This window comes from Prinia subflava, chromosome 2 (assembly GCF_021018805.1).
Source record: "Prinia subflava isolate CZ2003 ecotype Zambia chromosome 2, Cam_Psub_1.2, whole genome shotgun sequence".
Lineage (NCBI taxonomy): Eukaryota > Metazoa > Chordata > Aves > Passeriformes > Cisticolidae > Prinia > Prinia subflava.
Genome location: NC_086248.1, coordinates 66154347 through 66177296, shown reverse-complemented (window position 1 = coordinate 66177296; position 22950 = coordinate 66154347). Strand labels below are relative to the sequence as shown.

The 22950-nt window shown below is 40.9% G+C and overlaps 1 protein-coding gene across 1 annotated transcript; it reads right to left on the bottom strand.

The window, feature by feature from the left end:
* Positions 1 to 987: 987 nt before the first annotated feature.
* RAB32 (RAB32, member RAS oncogene family) lies at positions 988 to 22268 on the bottom strand. The gene is made up of 3 exons (XM_063390335.1): positions 21821 to 22268; positions 4674 to 4951; positions 988 to 2544 (listed from the first exon to the last, which is right to left on the bottom strand). The coding sequence occupies exons 1-3, from the start codon at positions 22047 to 22049 to the stop codon at positions 2395 to 2397; spliced, it is 657 nt and encodes a 218-aa protein (XP_063246405.1). The 5' UTR covers positions 22050 to 22268; the 3' UTR covers positions 988 to 2394.
* Between the last annotated feature and the right edge of the window lie 682 nt (positions 22269 to 22950).

Here is a 22950-nt window from a genome sequence, read left to right as displayed (position 1 = left end):
CTGGGCTCCATGAACTGCTCCAGTGTAGGTTCTTTCCATGGGGTGCAGTCCTTCAGAATAGACAGCTCCAGCACGGATTCCCATAGGGTCAAAGGTTTTGGGTTAATTATGATAGGGCTTCATTACTAGTTTAATAAATCTATACATGTCTCCATGAACTGCAGTTCCATTCCCCTCTACCAGTGAGATGCTACCATTTCCTTCCTCAGGCCACTCTTACAGTTTTCTTGTTCTGACTGAATCAGCTTTCCCGATCCACTTGCTCAGTCTCAAATATCACAATGCTCCCACTCCACAGAAGGGTAGTGAGAATGCAGTGTGTAGCACAAAGTAAGACTAGCCTTCTTCTATTAAAGCTCAAATTCTTTTCCTCAGACAAGTGGCAGAAAATTGGTAAAAAAAATGAAGAGACTGCATCCTGTAGGTAGTTTTATACTACTGGCTTCTGTAATTACAATCTGTATCAAAACCAGTACATTGCACCAGGTTTTAGAGTCATGTCCATTCACAATCCACTACAGCTGGGGAAAGTGCCTGAAGAGGTAAAGTAGGCTTTTACATTTGTGCAGCTTTAATAAAGTTAAAAAAAAGACAGTGCAGTGGAGATTAAACACCAAAAGTGAGTCTAAATGGAGTTGTTCAAATCATGGAATAGGAAGATTGTGATAGTTTCCACTCTCAAGGGAAGTCAGGCATTGAAACAACTTTCCCAGTGCTATACAGTCTCCACTGTTTGAGTTTAAGACCAGAACACATGAATACCTAAGCACTGTGCTACGACCTGTCTTCCAAGACAGTGTCCAAGATCCCTTTCATCTGAATTATCTTAGGATCCCTAGCTTTACTGTGGCAATTTAAAATAATTCTTTAACATAGCACGTGCTAGAAGATAAAGTTGTTTTCAAATGTCAATGGAAGCATTTGAGTAGAGGGTAGAACATATGTGAGGATTCATGTTCTCAAAAGCATACACCAACACACAGAAGATGCCCAAATATATTTATTTAACTCTTAAAAAGTATGTTACTCTTTAGAAAAAAAAGCCAGCCTAAGAAATCTCAATACAGATTAAAGTATATCAAATCCTGCATATACCTAATTCTGATGTTTAGGTAAACATCAGCACCATCAAACACAGCAAGGTAAGACTTCTGAAGTCAGTAGCAATGAGGTACCAGGACAGAAGAAACCCTTAAAATAAAGAGGAGCTTCAAAGCCTTTGAGCCAAGCAGAGCCAGAGTTCCAGAACACATTTGAGAACCATGAAATATCTCTAATCCTTTTGAACTTCATTTGCTGCCAAAAATACATGACTGTTATAACAAAGAAACATAAGCATCTCAGTATACAGTTACAAACTGGTAAGCCAGTTCATTAGTTCAAAGCAGTCAAAAGCGTTCTAAAACTGACAAAGACAGAGCTTGAGGCAGACAGGTTGACAGACTAGCATGAACCAATCAGGCTATTTCCCTCAAGACTTCTCTCCTTGCTCATGGTATTCAGAACCATCTCTAGACATTAGAAAAAAGCAAGTTCATCATCACAGGACAGTAAGATATTTACTTCTTGTTCTCTTTGTAAAGTTTTCAGTGTTAGTGCATGAAAAAGTTACTGGATGTTTATTTCTGGATGTGCATAGGGGTGCAGTTACCATAACTATGTGCCAACAGTACAACTGTATTCATTAATGTGTTTCATATGTAAAGTATCAGGTGAAAATATCTATCTTTAAGTTGCTGGAGATGCATTTTTATTATTATCTCTATAACCATGTCTTTCCCTTGTTAAACCACAATAATTTAACCATCTTGTTTTTACTCAATGGTAAAAGCCATCTACTCTGCTCATTCTTAGTGATCACACCAGGAGAGATATCTCCCATCTGTCATTGGCCTCTTCAAGATTTCTGGGATATCTTGATCCAGGAAAACTAGCAATGAGACAGAGACTCGTGGTGGGAATAATAAATAGGGACAATTGTGCTGGTGAGAAGGTTCAAGTGGGACATAAATGGTGACAAAGGAAAAGTTTACTTTAAAGGTGCAAGAGTCTATTCAGCTAAAAGTGAGTCCTATTTGGAATGTAGCATATGTCCTGGAAGCAAACTAGACACTGAATGTTGTCTTCGTTCCTTTTAGGAGTGTAAACACTACCTTATGTTCTCAAGAAGACACTAATCAGACTTAGATGCAGACACTCAAGCAAGTGGAATGATAACTCACAAGATACTCAGTTTCATGCTCAACAAGAATATGTAAACACCCAAACGAGTCACCAATTCAGATAGTACCAGACACCCCATATGGATGGTCACAACACAGCACCATAGCAGCATTTTGATTTAAGGCAAAGTCCTGCTGCTCGTCCCATCACATTTACTGAACGGTGGTAGCATTAGCAGCACTGTGATTTACTCTCTGCTTTCAGTGGGTCTAGGTCCAGTTTTGGTTTTCCCACATCATTCTCTTCATTAGGAAAGGTTTTGTAATTGGCAAGGATGTTTTCCACCAAGAATCGAGCAGCTTCATCTATGTTGATGTTGTCCTAAAAATGTTGAAAGCAAGGAAGTCAGTGATGTTTTTCAAACAGTCACATATTCCTATTAACAGTCAGACTTTCATATTAAAAAGCTGTCCAGTTTGATCCTCAGAACACAAACAGTTTAGATGCAAGAAGTCATTGCTCACACCTTTTTTTTGAAAATGTTAGCAGAAAGGTCAGAGACAAAATTATTCATTTGTATAACAAGTTGAAGTCTTACTCTAATCTAGTAGGCAGGCAGGGGAATGAGTGTCACCCGCATTTGGAAGAATCTCAGATGCCAAAGTGCCGTTCCTGCATCAGGAAAGATCCTAGGCAATTACATCATCTGTAGTATTGTCCTACCTTTTGGGGCCTTTTTCTGTTTCTGATGGAATTTGGATGTACTTATTTATGCAAGAGGATCTTTTCTATGAGTCTCGAAACTACAACTATTTCCAAGTGCTTCATCTAGCCACTCTACATATTCTTGTGCATATTTTGAAAAGTCTCTTTCCATACACACTAAAGAATGTATGTGTGCAGGATACTTAGAGATGTACTTTGCCAGAATATCCCAGTTTCTGAGGGTCCAAGCTGACCTAGTGTCAAGGAGTCTCCAACCACAGGTTGGACCTGGCTGGACCATCTGGCAGCACAGGGCTGCCATGATTGGAATTGCTCATCTTTGGTTCAAGAGGAAATACAAGCCCAGTATATTACTGGTAACTAGACTTAAGATTCAATTATTAGTTCCAACAGAAGGGCAAATGCAGATTAATAGGATATCCAAGTGAGCAGGACTTAAAACCATAAACTGTTTCAGTATGCTTAGGAAACATGACAGTCAACCTAAATTTTTGCTATTTCAACTACAGCTCTTCAGAGTTCTACACAAGTCAATTAATACCTAAGCTAGAACTTATTGTTTGGATTTTTCTCTGCACCAAGAACCTTGTTTTACCTCGTCCTGTCTTAAATGTCACCTAAAATGCAAGTTGTCACTAGAATTTCACATTAGATTTTTTTCCAATGTTACTTTCATTTTTTTAAGCCATAATACAGTTTACACATAACAGTATCACAGGCAGGTAACATTCAGGGAAGACTTTGACCAAAGCAGAATCTTGTGTGTTCTTTTTGAGTATAAAGAGCCTTAAAAATAGAGGTTTTAGTAACAGATGGTGAGTTTGGAAAGATCTTTTCAAATGCAAACAAATTGTTAGGTAATTTAACTAATTCCTTTAAGTGTGTATTCTCCTTTTAAAGTAATCAAAGAGCAACTTGTTGTTTTGTTCCTTAGGTCTTAGAGACTCTTTGCTTTTTAAGAATTGTCTAAACATCACTGTGTAACACTTCAGCAACAGCAGTTAAAGGAAGCAGGCAAGCCAAGGGAAAAGTGGGACCTTGAGGCCTATCTTTATAAAGGATTTATCAGCCAGAGCAGTAATCTAGTCTGTCAGCCACACTGTCCTCATCTAGAAGAGACCTTCATTTTAAGAATCAATATTGGGTTTCACTTCCAACTAAGCTGCTGCCAGTTTAATCTGTGCATTGACAAGAAGTCTGTAGACTAAAACTGCACAATACATGAAATTACTCAAAGTTAACTGAATAGAGCAGCTGTCTTTCTTAACTTAAATTACTATACAGAACAATTTGTTATGCTCCAGTTCAGTCTTGACATTGCCTGATAAAACAGAAAAGTGCTTTGGCAACACTGTGGGTAGGTAGTAATGAGTAAGCAAACAGCTTGTTCACTTCAAATCTTGCTATTTCCTACATAAAACAATGACAACAGAAAATGCAACTTAAAAGCCTGCATCTAAAGATTACCTGTATCTTTTGGGGAGCTTGATCAGCATTTAGTAGTATTAACATCTAAAGAATGACTGATCCTCATGCATGCAAGATGAAAAAATTTATCGAACTCAGATAATCAAGGTTTCCAGATAGTTTCAAGGTGCTGTGAATTTAAGATAACTCTTAATCTAAACCAAATATACCTCATCTTCTTTAGGAATGAAGCTAGCCTGCACATCACTTCAAATTTTGCTGAATTTGACTGCCACTTTTTATACTTCATTACTTTATTTCCTACGTGATTATGCCAATATTCAAGAGACTAAAAATATTTTTTGTATTAAGCTCACCTTGGCAGATGTTTCAAACCATCCAACAAAGCCACCTTCTCTGCAGAACTGGTCCATTTGAGAGGGATTCTGGCTGCCATCTTTCTTCTGGTCACACTTGTTTGCAAGGAGAACAGCAGGGATGGGGCTGCCATTGGGAAGTAGTACTTTACTGTCCAAGTCATGCTTCCATTTTGAAACAGCCTCAAAAGTGGAGCCTCTTGTGACATCGAAGACCACAAAAGCACCAACTGCCTCTTTGTAGTATACTCTGGTCATATTTCCAAAGCGCTCCTGGCCTGAAAGAGAAGATAGTCACAGAGTATATTTATAGTGAAGCATGAGCTGTATTCATTGTAAATGGACTACTGTACCAGCTTAATTCACAGAAGTTTGGCATTTGGGTCTAGTCACCTAGAACATAAAACATTGCCTCCTTTAGCTCATGTAAGTTCATTGTAACAGCTATTATGTATTCTGTACATAAGTCAGATGCTTAAAGTAGTTTGCAGTCCCAACTACCACTTGGAGTTTTTCTTAAACTTATTTGTTGAGTAGAGTTCTTTGAGAAGTAATGCCTAAAAACAGTACCAGCACAGCCATACACAAATCATTATTTCATCCAAGAATATTAAGGCTTATATCTAAATCTAGTTGCTTCAGTTAAAGACTTAAGCAAACACAGCCTTTTGTTGAATGGTGAGCACTAAGGGGTTTTGCAAGCTTCAAGGCTAACTGCCTTCAAAGCATCTTCTTCAGAAGTCACCTAGATTTTTCCTTAAGGAAAAGTTCAAAAGGAGCTGCTAGCTTAACAGTTCTGGCTAAACCAGTTAACTTTGACTTAATTTTTTCAAGTCTAACATTTACTCTGAATTAATTTTCAACTACAGAAGTTCTACAGCAATCCTGGGATTTAAAACAAGAACAGGTGAAGTACAATTATTCACAACAAAAATACAGGAAAAAAATCAATTGCTCATAAGCAGAGAAAACGAAAAAAAGCCTTTTCTTATTAAGTACAACTGCTTTAGCCAGAACACTTGAAATGTAGAATTGAGTGTGCCAGTTGACTTATTCTTCTGTTTAAAAGGTCAGACTATCATGGTGTGTTTACATTTGAGTGTGTCTAGCAGTATCAAGTCCTAGCACAATGTTTGGGAAGTCTGGACTACTAAAATATCTTCCTGCTTTGTTTGGAAGTCTTCACCGGGAAAAGCAGTCCCTGAACTCTACAATTTAGTTTTACAGTGTATCATCACTTGAGCCTTTATCTTTTCCTGCATATGAGGTTTAAGAACACATAAAGGAGGAGCTGCATTTGGAAGCTTAGTTGTCCTCTATTTATAAACATCCAAGTCCACTTTTTATTAGCAAGGACAAACATACAAGGAGAATTGGGTGTGTTATCACCTTCTCATAAAGAGACAGAAATTCAATAGATGAAGGAAGTTGACAAGAGTTCCTGTTCAGCAGTGTGCTTTTCCAGCTCACTTGCCTCATTTTAATGTCAGTACTTCTCAGTATGATTAGCTCCTTCCCTACAGACAGTTTCAAAATAGGTTACCTAAGAAGCTATTAGAATGGCCTGAAAACAGCAGCAGTCAGTCAAGTTCCAGAAAACTATAAAGAAGCTGACTTTATTTCTGTCCATTCACTTTAAACTATGATGCTGCAGAAAACAGCATCACTACACCCAGCATATTCTTCAGAATGGATATTACACGTTATTTTTTTCACTACTGGCTGATTATCTCATGTAAGAACAAGCAGGATCCAAGAAGAAAGTTCTTATCTCCATACTCAGAACTTAAGTTTTGAAGCAGCATTTATGCCATGCAATTTAAGGCCGTACAACGAGTCAGGCACCAAGCCTGGGCCTCTGTGACTATGCCTCTGGAAAAGCCACACTGCTAATATGATTCTCCTAAACAGAGCACACAAGTAATTCACTTGGTCTCCCTAGGCTGGACTTGTATGCCTAGAAGAGGTTTTTAGACTAGCCTTAACTACAAACCATACCACTGGTCACTGTTCCCACTAATCAAGTACCCTTAGGAAAGAGTTAGATCACAAGGCTTTTACTACTTCTGCATGTCAATGATGTCACATCTAAAGAAGCTTTACCCTTAGAATGTAGGGATTTTGATTTTGGGAGTTTTGGTTGTTTTTTTTCTAATGGAATTCCACACAGTCAAATTCAGTTACATTTAGCCAGTCACAGCATCGGGCACCACACAAGTTTTGAGGAGCTCCTCAGCTTCCCCATTTGTTTAGCTGTCAGTTTCACCAATTCCTGCCACATGGGAACACCTTGGGCTATGCTAAAGCACTTGCTCTTATTCAATGCAGGGAGATATCCCCTTCACACCACAGGACACCCCACAAAACAAACAGTGTAACCTCCAGTTCTACAATGCCCTGTACCAACCTCAGCCTTCTACAGAAAGAGTTCTTCAATTGAGCCCTGAAATGGTCCAGAATTGAACACCACTTACTATTATTTACATGAGATTGAACATGAAGCAGCAAGGGAAGTGGTCCCATTAGTCCTCCCTATTCAGTTGCTGGAGAGCTGGGAGGCTTGCAGGCTTTATTAAAGGCTGTTTTTCCAAACACTTGATGAACATCTACACAAGAAAATTAAGTTGTATTGATTAGTTGCAGGAAGGGTTGCTAGATTGTTACCAGAAGGAGTAGACAGAGCCTACATACAAAAACTATATAACTATGTTATTTAATAATTGCAGAAAAGGTTTTCAGGCAGTTACCACTTCTCAGATAGCTGTGCATGCTGTACATAAACAAGGCTGCAATCATTGAGCACAGTGAAGGACATTACCATTGACTGAATCCCTTCCTGCCCACTGCTTTCCCATCCAGAAAAGCTTTAAAGAAAAAAAACCACTGGCAAGGTGGCCATGCTAGCCTATAGCAATAACCACTGCTGAAACATGCACATCAGCACATTTAGGGTGTACAAAAAGGTGAAATTAGTACAATGTTACACATGGCTTTCAGAGAAACAAAGTTACAAAGCATAGCTCAGAACTAAACCTGAGGAGACAGCCAAGGTTAGCCTTGAACAGTGGTTTCTCACAGTGTAAGACAGCAGTTCTGCCAGGAGGGGAAGTCAGCATGGAACTGTATGTTGCTTGGTACTCTATAGCAGCCACAGTATAAACCGTGGGCTTTGGCTGTCCATAATAATAATTTAACTCTTATTTCCAGAACTCTTATCTCTCTTGCAGTACGAGTTTTAGATTTAGAAAACATCAATATATTCTTCCACAGTTTTAATTTGGGTGAAAGTAGAAAACTGATGTGCCTATCAGCATGAAAGCTTCTATCTTTACTTACTACATTTAAACTTTATATTAGGAAGATTTGCTCTCTTACCCTTAAACACACACAAGCTCAACAGCATTGTATTCTTAGAGATTAATGCCTTTTAATAGGCCAAATACAGCCAATATGAGTACTTCCCTCTTCTAGAGTAACCCAAACCCCAAACCAGCTGTTTCCACTTCTAGAATTCACATCCACTAACAATAAACCTGACCTGAATACTACCTTACAATGCTCTTTCACCCTGTCTGGAGGCCTAATGAAGATGGATATACTGTATTTCATGAAAAGACAGAAGCAATAAAACAGGGCCTGCCCAGGAGGTAAGAGTTTTGATTGGTAAAAGGAATACAGCATGAATTCAGTTTAAACTGAGTGGACTTTCTTTACAACCCTGTCATTACTGATGAAGCACATGCTGACCTTCTTGTCTGGGATACAGAGCATTCTAGACAGCCTTTTGAAAATTTAACAGGACTTTCAGGCAGAGCTTTTGCAAGCACTTTTTGGCTTGCAAAAAAACCCAAAAAACCCTCATACTGAAAAATTAAACTAGAAAACACTAATTCTCCAAATCCTCAAGGCTGAACATCATTCTCTTTGTTCTTAAAACTAAATGTCTCAACTTCTGCCATGCACACTTTAAAGATCTGTCATGCCTCTTCCTCTGTCCAGCAAGATATTTTCTACAGTCATTTCCCCATGTGTGACAATAGTGTTGATCAGTACAGAAAGTGGATCATACCCCCAGAGGAGAAAAAGGCTAAAAGTGATCAGATTAAACTAGACTTAAAATCTCCAGTTTGTATAATTATAGCAAGAAGAAAGTAGGAAGATAACTAATTGCTTAGTACAGCAATATAGAAAGGACACCACAAGATTAATCATTCTGGTAGGTCCAGTGGCTAGGCATAAATGTGATGGTACCACTAAAGTATGGTTTGTGTTTTAGTAGTTCAGGTGTAAATGAGGAGCTAAGATACAGGACAGTCACAGGGATCAGAAGCTTAATTTGGGGGTATGGAAGTGACTTCATGTAATGCAAAGTTCTGCATTCTCTAACCACAGTTTTCATCTTGAAATGACTCGGCACATATTGTCACCATATTTTCCAGTAATTGCAACAACCTTAAGTGAAACATTGCACAATAACGTGCACCAGGAACTAATACATTCCCTACAGCAGCACCACAGGAATAAAGTTGAGCTTAAAACTGCATTAGAACTTGAGAGCTATTCTCACTACCCAGTTTATATGGTAATGGGTGCGAGTTGTCAGTTAAAAAACGACATGAAAGAAATTATAGCCAGGTTTGACATTAGAAGCTTTATATCTGTCCTTCGCTGCAAAAGGTAAGTTATCAGTGTAACCTTGCCTTGAAGTTCATTTTAAAGAGTTTCTAGAGCAATCTTTCCAAGCGTAAAGGAGAAACACTAATGTCCTGTTTATTACAGCAGTGTGACTTACCATCGTAGCAGTTCTTGTGTATATTTAGTAAAAGACACCTTACACTCCTATTATTTCACTCATTATTTTGACTTGTAACTCCTCCTACATGACTGGAATTGGGGCTAGAAAAAGCAATTTAAATGTACAAATGACTGCTGGATATGCACAATAAGGAGTTTGTTAGGCCTCCTTCCCCCATATATACTGCTTATACCCATAAGTTAATAGGCAGTTATATCAACTAACAGGAACTTACTCAAAGAATGTAAAAGGGCCCATTTAAAAGAAGTTTCCCCAGCTATTCTTTTCTGCTATGAAGGTAAATGTTGGTTTACCCCTGTCAATACCAACAGTAGAGCAATGGAGTTCCCCTACCTTGTAAAAATCCAAGCTTTACCTAATCTGAAGCCACACAACTCAAAAGAGAATTGTGTTAGTTGCATTTAAAACCTTAATATCTCATCAGGAACACTGATAGACACGTGGACGAAGTTCTTCCAAGTTTTTCTCTTTCAGATGAGATTAACAGTTCTGGAATCCCCCAGAAGCTGTGCCATTAATGAGGAAGAGATAGATGACCAAGGGTTATAAATGTCTGACAATTGCAAAAACGAACAAGTAGTTTCTTCCATCAAAGCAATGTTAGCTCAAGCCATCTTTAGCAGATAGTTAGCTTCATGGATAGCCAGAGCTCGAAATATGATTTCAACAAGTTTGGCAGTTCTGTATCAAAAATCCCACACTATATAGTCCAGACTGCAGTCACACAGAAGTCAGTGTACTAGCTGAAGGGTTTTACTCCCAAGCTGTTTGCTGTTATCTAGAAGACCACAGCAATGAAACTAGGAAGTTCTTTTCCTGGACCAAATAATAGAGTTGCCAAAAGTCTGGAAAAAAAAAAAAATCTAAAAGCCCTCAGTTTATGAATAGAATTCACCAATTTTGTCCTTCAGAACACTGAAAATGAGAATTCAAATAGTTGAAAAAGCACTTAAAATTCAACAATAAGCCACACAGAAAATGTTTAACCTATAAAACCAACCCAAAAAGCTATCCAGCAATAATTGCAGTAGTAAACAAAATGACCAATAGATCTGTGAACCAAAATCACTTAGCTCAAAATGCATAGAATTAGCTTCCTAGTAGTGCATTTCATTAATTCTGCTTCTCTATCAGCAGTTACTATACACTGCAGTGATCACAGGCATCAAGGAATGCCTAGTGAGCTGTAGTGACTGATTGTAATAAACCATTTTTTAGTCTGGAAATACTTTAAAAAGTCTCCTTGCATTGTGAGGAGCATTCTCAGATCAACTATTTACCTTGATCACTAATAGTCACTCATACCAAAATTCAAGGACAGTCAGACTAACTCTGACTGCCAACACCATGGCTCTTAGGTTTTTGCTATCAACTACTATCAATGCTATCAATCTTGCTATCAATGACTTCATTGACCAGTGTGCAGGCACAGTTCCAGAATTGAAACTTCAGTGCCAGACTCCACAATTAAACTGATTCAATCCATTTCCAGGACCATGAGACACTTGTGCTTTCATTCAATGTAGATTGTAAAAAAGACCAACTGAATGTTTTTGACTAAAGACAAATTAAAAGTTTATTTTCCCAGGAACACCTGAGTGACAATTTCATATTTACAATTCCAACTCTCAGTAAAGTTACTGTCATTCAGTGTGATAGACTTAAGCTAAATCACCATTCAAAAAGGCTGAGAACATAGTTCAATCTTCTAATTGAGTTAGAACTGCTGTCACTTTCAAAACTCACCTAAGCCCTTCAAGAGTCTCAGGCAGGAAAAGACCACACTTTGGATGCCAGCTGGATGTCTGGCACAACTCAGCAGATATCCAGAACTGCCCTGAGGATGAATCTCCCACTTCTCCAGACATCTAATGTACATTTTAGCATTACCAGGGTCAGGCGTGAATTGACTGAAGTTCCTTTTTAGAGAGCTATATCAACACGTTACTGGCGAGTTACCACTGCTGACAGCTATCCCCCATCTCCCCAAACCAGCATATCTTGTCCCAGAACTGTCTTACCTAATTAGATTGGATCTGTTATTCTGCAAGAAGCAGGTTAACCAAACCACTATCAATATTACAGCTCACGTTCAAGTGTGTCTACCTGCTTTTTCCCACAGATAGCAGCCACAGATTGAGAGCAGACAGACCTCAAGACTGTTAATACCAGATGGCTCCCAACTCCTCTTATCCATTTAAGCTGTAAGTGTCAAGTTGTCACATGTTAAAACCACAGAGATGTTGAACTATGCATTTATTTAATGACATAGGCAAATTTTCAGATGACACCGAGCTGAGTGGTGCAGCTGACATATCTGAAGGGTGGGATGCCATCCAGAGGTATCTGGAAAAACCTGAAAAGTGGGCCCATGGGAATATCATGAGGCTTAACAAGACCAAATGCAAGGTGCTACACATGGGTTGGGGTCCCAACACAGGCTGGGGAATGAACAGATTGAGAGCAGCTGAGCCAAGAAGGACTTACGGGTGCTGGTGGATGAGAGGCTGGACATGACCCAGCAATGTGCACTTGCAGCCCAGAAAAATCACTTGTATCCTGGGCTACATCCAAAACAGTGTGGCCATCAAGGCAAGGGAGGTTGATTCTGCACTTCTGCTCTGCCTTTGAGAGACCCCAACTGGAGCGTGGTATCCAGCTCTGGAATCTCCAGCATAAGAAGGACATGGACCTGTTGGAGTGAGTCCAGAGGCAGGCCATGAAGATTATCACGGGCTGGAGCACCTCTCCTGTGAAGACAGGCTGAGAGAGCTGGGATTGTTCAGCCTGAAGAAGAAAAGGCTTCAAGGTGACCTGAGGCCTGCCAGTACCTAAAGGGAGCCCTACAAGAAAGACAGAGAGTGGGTATTTACAAGAGCATGTAGTGACAAGACAAGGGGAAATGGTTTCAAACTGAGAGTATGTTTAGAGAAGACATTAGGAAGAAATTCTTCATTGTGATAGTGGTGAGGCACCAGAACAGGCTGCCCAGAGAAACTGTGGATGCCCCATCCCAAAGGCCAGTTTGGATGGGGCTCTGAGCAACCTGTGGTCTACGCCCATGGCAGCAGAGTTGGAACTGGATGATCTTTAGGGTTCCTTGCAGCCCAAGTCACTCTGTGACTCTATGACATTAGCAGCTCTAGCAGATGTTAGAAACCTGTAAGTGTTAAGGAACATCCAGCTTGACTTTTGCTTTGCACCACTGTGAAAAAGTGATATTTGTGGTTCTGGTGACAAACAGGGAGGCTAAGAAGTGAAAATTACTAGAATATTATATCTTCTTGTATGAGACAAGTACTAGAAATAGCTTCCCTGACTGCAGTACTTAGTTTCTAAACAGACAAGAGCAGCCTCAGACAATTATCTGTCTAGTGTCCTTTCTTACTAAGGGTGGCATGGCTAAGTTAACTGACACTGGATGGACCTCTTCCCAACATTAACCTTTCCCAAATGCTTGAGAACAGTCTTCAGGACAAAAGCCAGTTAATCCCTGTTCAACTGACTCACACTTTATTGTAAGAGACAACCTTTGATCCTCTGGTTATGTCTATATCAGAAAGCTGCAGGGTGCAGCTGAAGCAGTTCTGTTGAACAATGCAGTGACAGAGGCATGACTCTGACAATATACTGTACTGACACAGTATGTATGAGAGACTCCGTAGTCATTGAAAAGTTACTGACATAATATCATACTGACATAATATCAGTTTAAGTGCAGCAGTATTTTGATTATTTAGATCATATCACAAAGTATTTCCACATGTTCACAGAAGTCACTTTTTCATTCTGCAATGTTAAGAGGCAGGTTGCTTTAAAGTTCCATTTTCCCCACACAGCCAGTGTCTAACCTAACAATTTGTTAATTACATGTAACATCAAAATCAATGACTAGTCCTTCCATTCACTGTTTGCTCTCATTATACTTTAACACAAGACAGTCCTGTTCACTACCCATGAAACAGCAAGGGCACAGAGATGGCAAATGCTGGAAGCTAGACACCAGATTTCCCCTAGGAGCTATGATCACTACTATCCAACTAATAGAAAAGGCATGCCATTCTCTCCCACAAAGGTAGAAAATTTTCCCTCAAATATTTGCGCAGCCCTCACCAGGAATTTTACAGTAAGACTGAAACTTATCATTGTTGTCTGCAGTCTTGAGCTAATCTAATGATTTTAATGTCCAAACTGACCTCAACAGCTTATTATTCTGTCTTTAAGAAATTGAGACAACATTCTGCACTTAGAGTTCAATGGGTTTCATCCAAACTCATGTGCATTTTATGCAGCAGTATGACAGTCATGTTTGTATAAAAATCCACCTCTTTTTTTTTTTTTTTTTTTTGCATCTTTGCTAAACAGCAAATGAGAAAGTCCCTAATTCGGCATAGATTTCATTCCTCAGAAAGTCAGAGTGCAATCAAGCTAAACAATTTCTAACTAGCTGTCAAATGCAGCATGTATGGAACAATTCTCCTGCATCAGTATACAAAAGAGTTGACATGGTCCAATTAGTGCCAGCAACAGCATGAATTGGTACTTCCTACCTTGCTTTAACAAGACTTACCCAAACAAGTAATTTGCCAGAGTTAAGCTATTTCATGCCTGACACCCTCTGATCCATTTCTTTTCGTGTGCTGCCTGCAGCCAGAGCTGCACGGTGTACTTCACAGTGATGCTGCATTGCACTACAGCACTTCCCAGCACACAGGAGAACAATTCCAAAGTCGGTTTGTCTCCAGAAGAACTTTATCACGAGACTGAAAAAATGTTAATCTCTAAAATGGTCAGTGTGTCATGGCACATTGTGTGTGATTGGAATTTTGTATCAAATTGCTGCCACTCTGCTCTACCCAGAACTCTCAGCCTGGGAGTATTTAAAGAACAAGTTCCCATAAGCTGTTTGCTGTGACATTCAGAGGCTATTTCTCAACCTCTTATTTGAAAAGCTGCTAAAATCCATACAATAAGGAATATTTGTTTTCATTACCTGCTTTCATGTAGAAGTCACTGCTACTTAGAGCTTGCCAGCCTTCTCCAGACAGTTAGGACATTCATTTCTCAGCAAGCTCTATAAAGCCCTGAAATCCTGCCATTTCTCAAAGCATAATTTCACTCTGTTTATCCTCGTCTTATGTCTCCACAGCCAGAAGAGATCTTTGAGTATTGAACACTGTACCATAGCAGCTTGAGAAGCATGCTGTGCTTTGTTGTCACTGCTTACTGCTGGTCATGCTGGCTTTAACATCATAGCAAGAATTTCACAAGAGGAATTCCTATTTTCATGCAAAAATATAAAAAGACATTCCCTTCCTGCTAATCACTTCTTTCTAACATGGCATATCACACTTCTGAAGCAAGTATTTGGAGGGAACCATTTACAGCAGATTACAAAGCAATGGTTACCACTGGAATTCATGGAGGGTATCTCTGACAGCTGTGAGACTGAATCCAGTGGTCTCACACTACTGGATTTTTTACAGAACCTTATAAGAACCTTATTTTTTACAGCATGCTAATATCTTTTCTGGAACCAGTCAGCTAAGATTGTTTTCTTTGCTTTATGTCATAAGTGGAGAATTACCCCTCTATAGCACTTGCCAACTCAAATTGTGCTTGCAGATACGCACTTTCGTAACACTGTGTCCTAATGTGCACCTAAAGAAAACCAAACTGGTAAGAAGCAAAGTAGAGATGTAAATAAGGTTAAGCACCAAGACTCTGAAGCTGCAACTTCTGAAGATGCAAGGAGAGTTGATAAAGCTTGATTTACATTCATGTGAATGCTATACATTAAGAGAAAAGTGTATATTCAATATTGTCTGCGCCAGTTTGTCTCTGAAGTGCTTGACTTGTCAAACCAGCTTAGTTTCTGACTACTTGACTCAGTATTACATGAAGGGCAAGAATTTAATACTTGCCTTCAGAAAAGTGGGTGACCTATGTAAGCTTATTATTTCTGCAAAGTATTTTAGTTTGTTTTATAAACTAATCCAAAAATCAGTTATTTTGAGTTCTCTATATTACTTTTCCTCCTGTCTACTGTATTGCACATAAGAATTTAAGGATTGTTTGCCTTTAAGGTAGAGTTCCCCTGCTTGATGTATACCCATCCAGTCATCCCTTATTCTCTGTATCAGAGTACTAGGAAAGAGTTTTTATTGAGATCTTTTAGGAAGCACAAAACTTCTGAGCAACTGCTATGTGACATATGTTTAACAATTAGGCCAAAGCAACATCTATTCCATAGTGAACAGAAGCTCAAGCACTAAGTGCATTTCCATTGCTGACAGAAATTGAAAGTACCTGTAAGAGAAATACACTGAACTTTATTTTAAATCTGTACAAGATCAGGTAGTCTTTTAGGATCACATCTTTAACCCCATTTCTCATAGAACACCTTGTGTGGAAATACTAAGCTTATTTCCAAGACATTCAAAGAACATGTGTCTCAATTCTCCCATTTAACTGAACAGTCCTGCCTTGCATAATCAAAATCACCATACTGGACTACCTTACAACATCAAGACAGCAGCATTTCCCATATGCTTATGGAATTCCATCACCACAATGGTTATAGACTCAGTCCAAGATAAAGTATACAGTATTTTGAGTGGCTACAGAACATAGTACTAAGCAAAAGAACCTTTGCCATTATGAATGCTTTGCTACCCCACTGATAAGATGTGGAAATTCCTTCACTAGACTAACAATCATATCTCACTTGATAACATTTCATTAAAAGTGTATTTAAACAGGATTCACCCCCCCCCCCCCCAAAAAAAAAAAAACCCATCTGGAATCTGTCCTCAGAGATGTCCGAAAGCTGGAAAAACACCAAAACCCCAAGTTCAACACATTCAGCACTCATTTGGTTATTTAGCTGTAGAACTCCAAGCACAGCAAGTCATTCTGGAGTGCAAGCTCATAACCCCAATCCAGCTATTCCAGAAAAGTCACAGGAAAGGACACCCACACAAAATTTTCCACAGAGAGGTGGTTTCTAGAAGGAAACAAAATATACCTTCAATTCTCTTTCTTGCCTCTGTGTTCAAAATGTATGTGAGCAGGCCTTCTACTTCCCATACCCAAACTTTATCTGCTAGTCTTGCATGTTTCCAGTAAGCACGATCCTTAAGTAAATTTTCTCTCATGAGATTTATATTTAAGCATGTGTGAGCAGGAAGCAGTCAGAAATTAAGTCTTTCATACCTCCATGAGTCTGCAGACATAGTCACATAGAAGAGTCCCCAACCCTGACTGGGAGCTTTCTGACCTGCCTCAGCTGTAAGCAAAATGATAGCACTCAATCCCCACCTGCAGGCTGCTCCTGCAACCTCCATCACCATATAAAGCAGGAAACAACCTCAGAAAACTTACAAGTTTCTGAAAAAACTCTGAGTTCCAAATTCTGCACCCATTTCTGATGTGCATTTATGTGCATATACTTCACTCATTAAGAATATTTATAGTGGTGAGAAAAAAAATCCCCCCATTTGGGGGCAGGTTACACCTGGATTGTCTTGCCTCCACCTTATGCTCACTTGTACCAGGCACACAGCTAAGCAATTTTTCATGGTTTCTTTGCAAGAGTTGCCATTTTAATCCCTTCAACATGCATTGTGGCTAAGGACAAGTTGTTACAAGAATACCTGGACTACTTTTAGAGACTGCTGCCTCCAAATTCTCCGTACTTAGGAGAGACTTCTCTGCAAAGCAACTGAAGGGTACGTGCCTCTGGCACAGAGCCAGGCATAGATATGGAACAGCAGAAGTTTTCTGGTTGTTTCCCTATAGACTTTCACGGATGCCTTAACATCACTGAACACTTGCTTTAGACCTTATTAAAAAAATAAAATAAAATCAGCCCATAACTCAAGAAACAAGCTAATGCCCCAGTAAACACAAGCAGTCTCTATGACATGCCAGTGGCACAAGTGCAGACTAACTGGAATACAGAGCTGCTTGAAACTAGAGCTTTCACAGAGAAGTAAAATATTTCACATACTATAACTGCCTGAATACCTTTGAAAGTCAGCCATAACCATGGTTTCCTGTATTCTGACTCATTTCTCATAGCTTCTTATAGATAAGGCTAAAAGTTACTTAGAAAGTTAACTTGCTTTAACATCAACTCATATCTTAACAGTCATTTGTCTTCATACAAAAGACAGGTTATTCCAGCTCTTCCTCAGCTTAGCATTTAACCAAAATACATCATCTGGATTCTCCATCCTCTTGGGGACTTGTATATACCTAAAACAAGTTACAGTTCAGTTCCTCTCAAGGAGACACACAAGATTTTAGTAACAAATTTACATGCTACATGCTGCTTATCATTCAGCTCTTGAAAGCCTGTAGAGCATGTTTACAATACCAAAGTACAATGATGCCTCTTCTGTTTGGCGAACTTCATAGCCATGCTCTGCCAGTTAAAGGATTACTTCAGTTTTAATAAATATTTATACAAAGAAATTCTAATAAAATCCTCGAAGAAGAATGCTATTACACCAAAGTTAATTCAGAACTCCTCAAAAAAAACTTTAAAATCAGATTTGTCTACCAGTTGCCATTAGTGACATTCTTCATGAGAAGCCAAACTCAAGCCACCATCCATGATCTTTACCACTCCTGCCCTCCAGCAAACTGCACTTCATCCAGGCTGATGTGAGTGACAGTGACAGTCAACATGAGCACAAAAGCAGGGCTAACAGTTGCTGGTTTTACTAGATCAGCTTGAAAGTTTCTGTGATACTGAAAATGCTTTAAGCCTTCTTTCAGTATCATCTGACAGCTTCATCAATATGCCACATACACCTCCTGAGCACACTGTGGTCACTGCAATGCTCACTAAAACAGCATGCTTGTCAAGTAGGAATCTCTACTGTTTTGAAATAGACTACAAAAACACTTCCCTATCATTAAGATTTTTATTTTGCATCACTTTGACACAATGACTCATTCCTACATCCTATTTATTTTGCCAATCATTTATGCCCTTTGATCAAGGTTTTAACACTTTCAGAATTTATCCAGAAAGATATATTTTTCACGACTTTAAGCATCAAAATAAGGGGAAAAAAACCCAAAAACAACAAAACACAGAAGGCAACCAAACAAAAACCCCAAGAATAATGCCTAAGGGCAGCTAAAGTTCCTGCATGAACACGCATATAATCTGTTCAGCTCCTTTCAGAATGCTCCTTTCTTTATGCTCTAACCAAGAAAATTTGACAGTGACTGATCAATCTTACTCTCCAGGTTTTTCATCATCTTTATTCAAGAAGTTACAGCCTGTGCCTAAAAACTATAACACCTGGCTATCTCTGAAATACAAACATCTAGGCACAACAGTAACCTTCCTCCCTCTTCATCATTTTACATCCCCTCCCCTTCGATTTGCATTACTTTGTACCTTACAACAAGAGTGCTATTTTCAGCAGAAAAAAGAAAAAGGATAAGCGGTGTAACACGGTCATGCTCTATTTGACAGAATTATCTAATCACAAAAAAAAACCCCAAACCAAAACAACCTCAGCTGGCATTTGAAGTCATCCAGTAACCTGCTGCATTGCAATAAACAGCACATCTTTCATCACTTCTCCTGCAATCACATCAGAAGCCAGCATAGTATCAGCATTATGACCTTTAGCTGATGCATTAACTATAGGGTCAGCTCTGAGTTAGGTATGAAACCTTAGTTTGCATCACCCAGATCTTTAAGGAAAGCTTCTTATGATGAACTGTTACATACAAGCTTTGATCTAGTGAAAATAACATCCCTTTCTATGCTTAAGGGTTAGACTTTAATTCAACAGCCTTTTTAAACGCATCAAAAATCAATTCAGAGTGCCAGCACCACATTGCTTGCAGGGAAGTCACATGTAACATTACTTACCATAAGATTTAGATCTCTTGAAGAGATCTAAAGCCGTTTGTCTGCACACACCAGCAGGCAAAATTATCTGCGAGTGTTGAAAGCCAGAAGACAGCTGGGCTGATGAGTTAAAAAGGAATGACTATCACATGCTCAGACACTGTGCTACACTTCAATAAAGCACTTTAGAGAATATTGTCTGTGATTATAGAAGCCACCTTCAACCTGGTTCTTTAACTAAGAACTTCAATATAAGTCTGTTAACATTCTCAGGTATTTAGAAATATTCCTGACTGTATACATAAGCAGCTGCAGAACACACTCCCAGGTTGAGGAGTCCAGCAGCTTTAAGACCATCAAATACCCCTATGGATACTAAAATACTCTTTATTTTACTAATTAACTCTCAGATGTCAAGTGCTATAGGAGTCCAAATTGTTGCTGTCCCACTGGCTAAGAACAACCTACTAAAAATCACCAAGATTACTTCTCTTGATCTTGTTTTTCTTCATTGGGCAAGATCCCCCCAGCCCTTTGGAAACAGAATACCCTAAACTAGAAGATTAGACTGAGAATTTGGAGTGCAAACTGTAGTATCTTCCTTTTTCACTTTTGCTAGGGAAAGACTAGTCAGGGGTTTCATACAAAAGTCTTATAAAACAGGAAAAATATTTCAGTGACAGGAAAAATTTTAATTCTTCAATCAATTTAATTCTTCAAGCAATTTACCACAAGCCTCCAGGGATTTCTCACCAGCTCTTAACTTAGTTTTCCCCTAGCAGTGTCAAAAATACACCAAGGGCGATAATCAAGAATGAAAAAGACTGTCTTCTGGATCGTGACATTAGTGTATGGATGTATTGATAGAACTTCCTAAAATGTAAATAGGTTCTGTCCAAACTTTGTGACAAGTTCAAGCTAAGTTTATGCCCATCCTGTTGAAACAGATTGCTTTGGCAAAGCACTCAGCCTACCCAAGTCTGAGCAAGGAAGGGCTGAGAAGTCAAACACAAGCACGGCAGCCTGCCAAACCCCAGGATGACAAGAGCCTCCCCTCTTCAATCTTTCGAACCCCAGGATCACTAAATATACCCAGAGGATTGCAGCAGTTTGTACTGATACTGTTAATTGAGTCACAGAAAGTTAAAGCTGAGTCACAAAAGGAACACATCAGAAGAGAAAGCTTGCCAACATTTTACTTGCTCTTCAAAACAGCAATTACAAAATATTTTCATTTGCCCTACAGGCCAGCAACAGCAAGATGCATGGTGTATTTCAGCAGATGGCAGTAAGAAGGCTTTTCAGTTTGAGGAGTCATATTTGAAGCATTTTAGAGCAAAAAGATCAGAAGTTGAGGTTCAGCTGGTCTGTCACAGGGTTACAGCAGCCACATGTCACACTTCCTTATTTCTGAGCTTCCACTGATAAGCATAAAGTTCATGGAAACAGTAACTACCGGATTTTTTTCCCTTGCGTCTTCCAGTAGCGTAAATTCAAACACCAGCATTTGAAAGAAAGTCTGCTTTTTCATATCCAAGAAGATATTCTGAGAGTGGTAGATAGGGATGAGGAGAGGCGTAGGCTAACAGCTGGGTTACACACAAAACTAGGAATGCAATACCAGCCAAGGTGATTATGGAGCTGAGGGACAGACTTCTTATGAGACCACAGCAAAACAGAGATTGTTCTGTGGCATTTGACACCATAGCACAAGCAAAGTTAACTGTGGTAGGTATACAGTTGGAAACAGAGATGCTGAAGAACAGGGTTGAATCACATATAAGAAAGTAATAATGCATGATTTGAACAAGTGGACAGGACTTTTCTGCTTCCATGTGCTCAAAGTATGTTTCTAATACACACATTTGTGATTTAAGTATAGAACTAAGTATCATAGAAGTTCCACTCTCACTCGATGCAGCAGGGATGGAAACTACTTTTAAATTAATCAGGTGACTCCAAGCATGGAAAGTTTAAGCATTCTTCCTTTGAGGACAATTTGAGCTGTTTGAGTTACTTTTAACCTGTAAAGCATGGTGCATTAGATACATTACAGAGCCCTAACCCTGAATTAATTTCAGCAGCAGCCATGACCGAGGCCACCACCACCCAGACAAGCAGCTCAGGAGGAGCAGGAACACCGCGGTGCCCTGGATGCAGCAGTGAGAGTAAAGCAGCTGTTCGAGGACTGCCACAAAACCCTGGGCCAAGCCAAGAGTCCCACGGAGTCTGCTACCGGGAGAGGGCAAAGCCCGTAAAAAGTGAAAAACTTCACTCCCATATCAAGACCTCCCTCTACTTACACCTCAGAGAATGAGAGGTTGCTTATAACAGGGGTAAGTTGACAAAGAAGAGAGGTTTCCCAGGCAAAGCACGCTTTCCTCCGCAGAGGCCGGGCCCCGACAGCCGGGCTCACAGCACGCTCCAGGCAGCAGCCTGCCCGTGCCCTACCTGCGATATCCCAGAGCTGCAGCCGCACCAGGGTCTTGCTGTCCCAGTTGATGACTTTGAGCGCGAAATCCACGCCGATGGTGGCCCGGTAGTGCTGCGAGAAGAGCTGGTGCACGTAGCGCTTGATAATGCTGGTTTTGCCCACGCCCAGCTCCCCGATCACCAGCACCTTGAAGAGGTGCTCCCGGCACTCCGGCACGCCGCTGCCCGCTCCTTCCCCGCCGGCCATCCCTCGCTCCCTCCCTCCCGGAGTGCGGCGGAGAGGCCGGGCTGACGGGGCCGCGGCTCTCCCGCTTCTAAACTTTCCCAGCCAGCAACTTTCCTCCGACTTTCCCCAGCCGGCTCCCCGCAGGGCCGGCCCTCGCCGGGCGGGGGAAGACGGAGCGGGACAGAGGGTGGGAGGGAGCGGGGAACCTCAGCCACCACCTGACTGCAGTCACAGGACGCGGAAACTCCGCGGGCTTATAGCGGCCCGGGGGAGGGGCGGGGAGGGAGCGGCCCGCCCCGCCGCTCCGGGACACGGGTGGGAACGGGAACGGGAAAGGGCCAGGGCGGGAGGAAGGAAGGGAATTACCCCGCAGCTGCTTCGGGCGGGCTGGCTAGGGCGGCGTGGCCGTAACGGGGAGAGAGCCTCAGAAGAGGGCTCGGGTTGGAAAAGTGTCAGCTCTCTGTCGGGGCCATTCTTTCGTACTTTGCTTCTAGCAGTGGTGGCGGCAGCGAAGTTTTCCCCCGGTGAAGTCTCTGAGAGCGCCCGGGCTCTCTCCCCGCGTCCGGCAAAGAGTGTTTTATGGCAGAGAGGTCCGGGGGACAGAGGGCTTCATCAGGGTGCGTGGTGATGGGAGGGTTCCAGTGGCCCTGCTCGCTCCGGTCCCCATTCCCAGGAGCCAGCCTGGGGAGCTACAGGCCCAGCGTGCCCGCCCCCTCAGCGCGGCCTAGGGCTGCGTGCGGGCACGGCCGTGCTGAGCCCCGCCGGGCGAACCGGGCCGGCAGTGCGTGCCGAGCCCGGCCGGGACAAACCGGGCCGGCAGTCCGGCAGTGCGGGCAGTGCGTGCTGAGCCCTGCCGGGCAAACAAGCCCGCACCCAGCAGCAGTGAGGCTGCTCTGTGGAAAGCAATGGCTGCTCTGTGGAA

Coding starts and splice junctions, on each gene's coding strand:
- RAB32 (XM_063390335.1), bottom strand. CDS start 22,049: ATGGCCGGCGGGGAAGGAGCGGGCAGCGGCGTGCCGGAGTGCCGGGAG. Junction 4,952..21,820: donor GCAGCTCTGGGATATCGCAG/GTAGGGCACGGG, acceptor CTTCTCTTTCAG/GCCAGGAGCGCTTTGGAAAT. Junction 2,545..4,673: donor GGTTTGAAACATCTGCCAAG/GTGAGCTTAATA, acceptor CAACATTTTTAG/GACAACATCAACATAGATGA.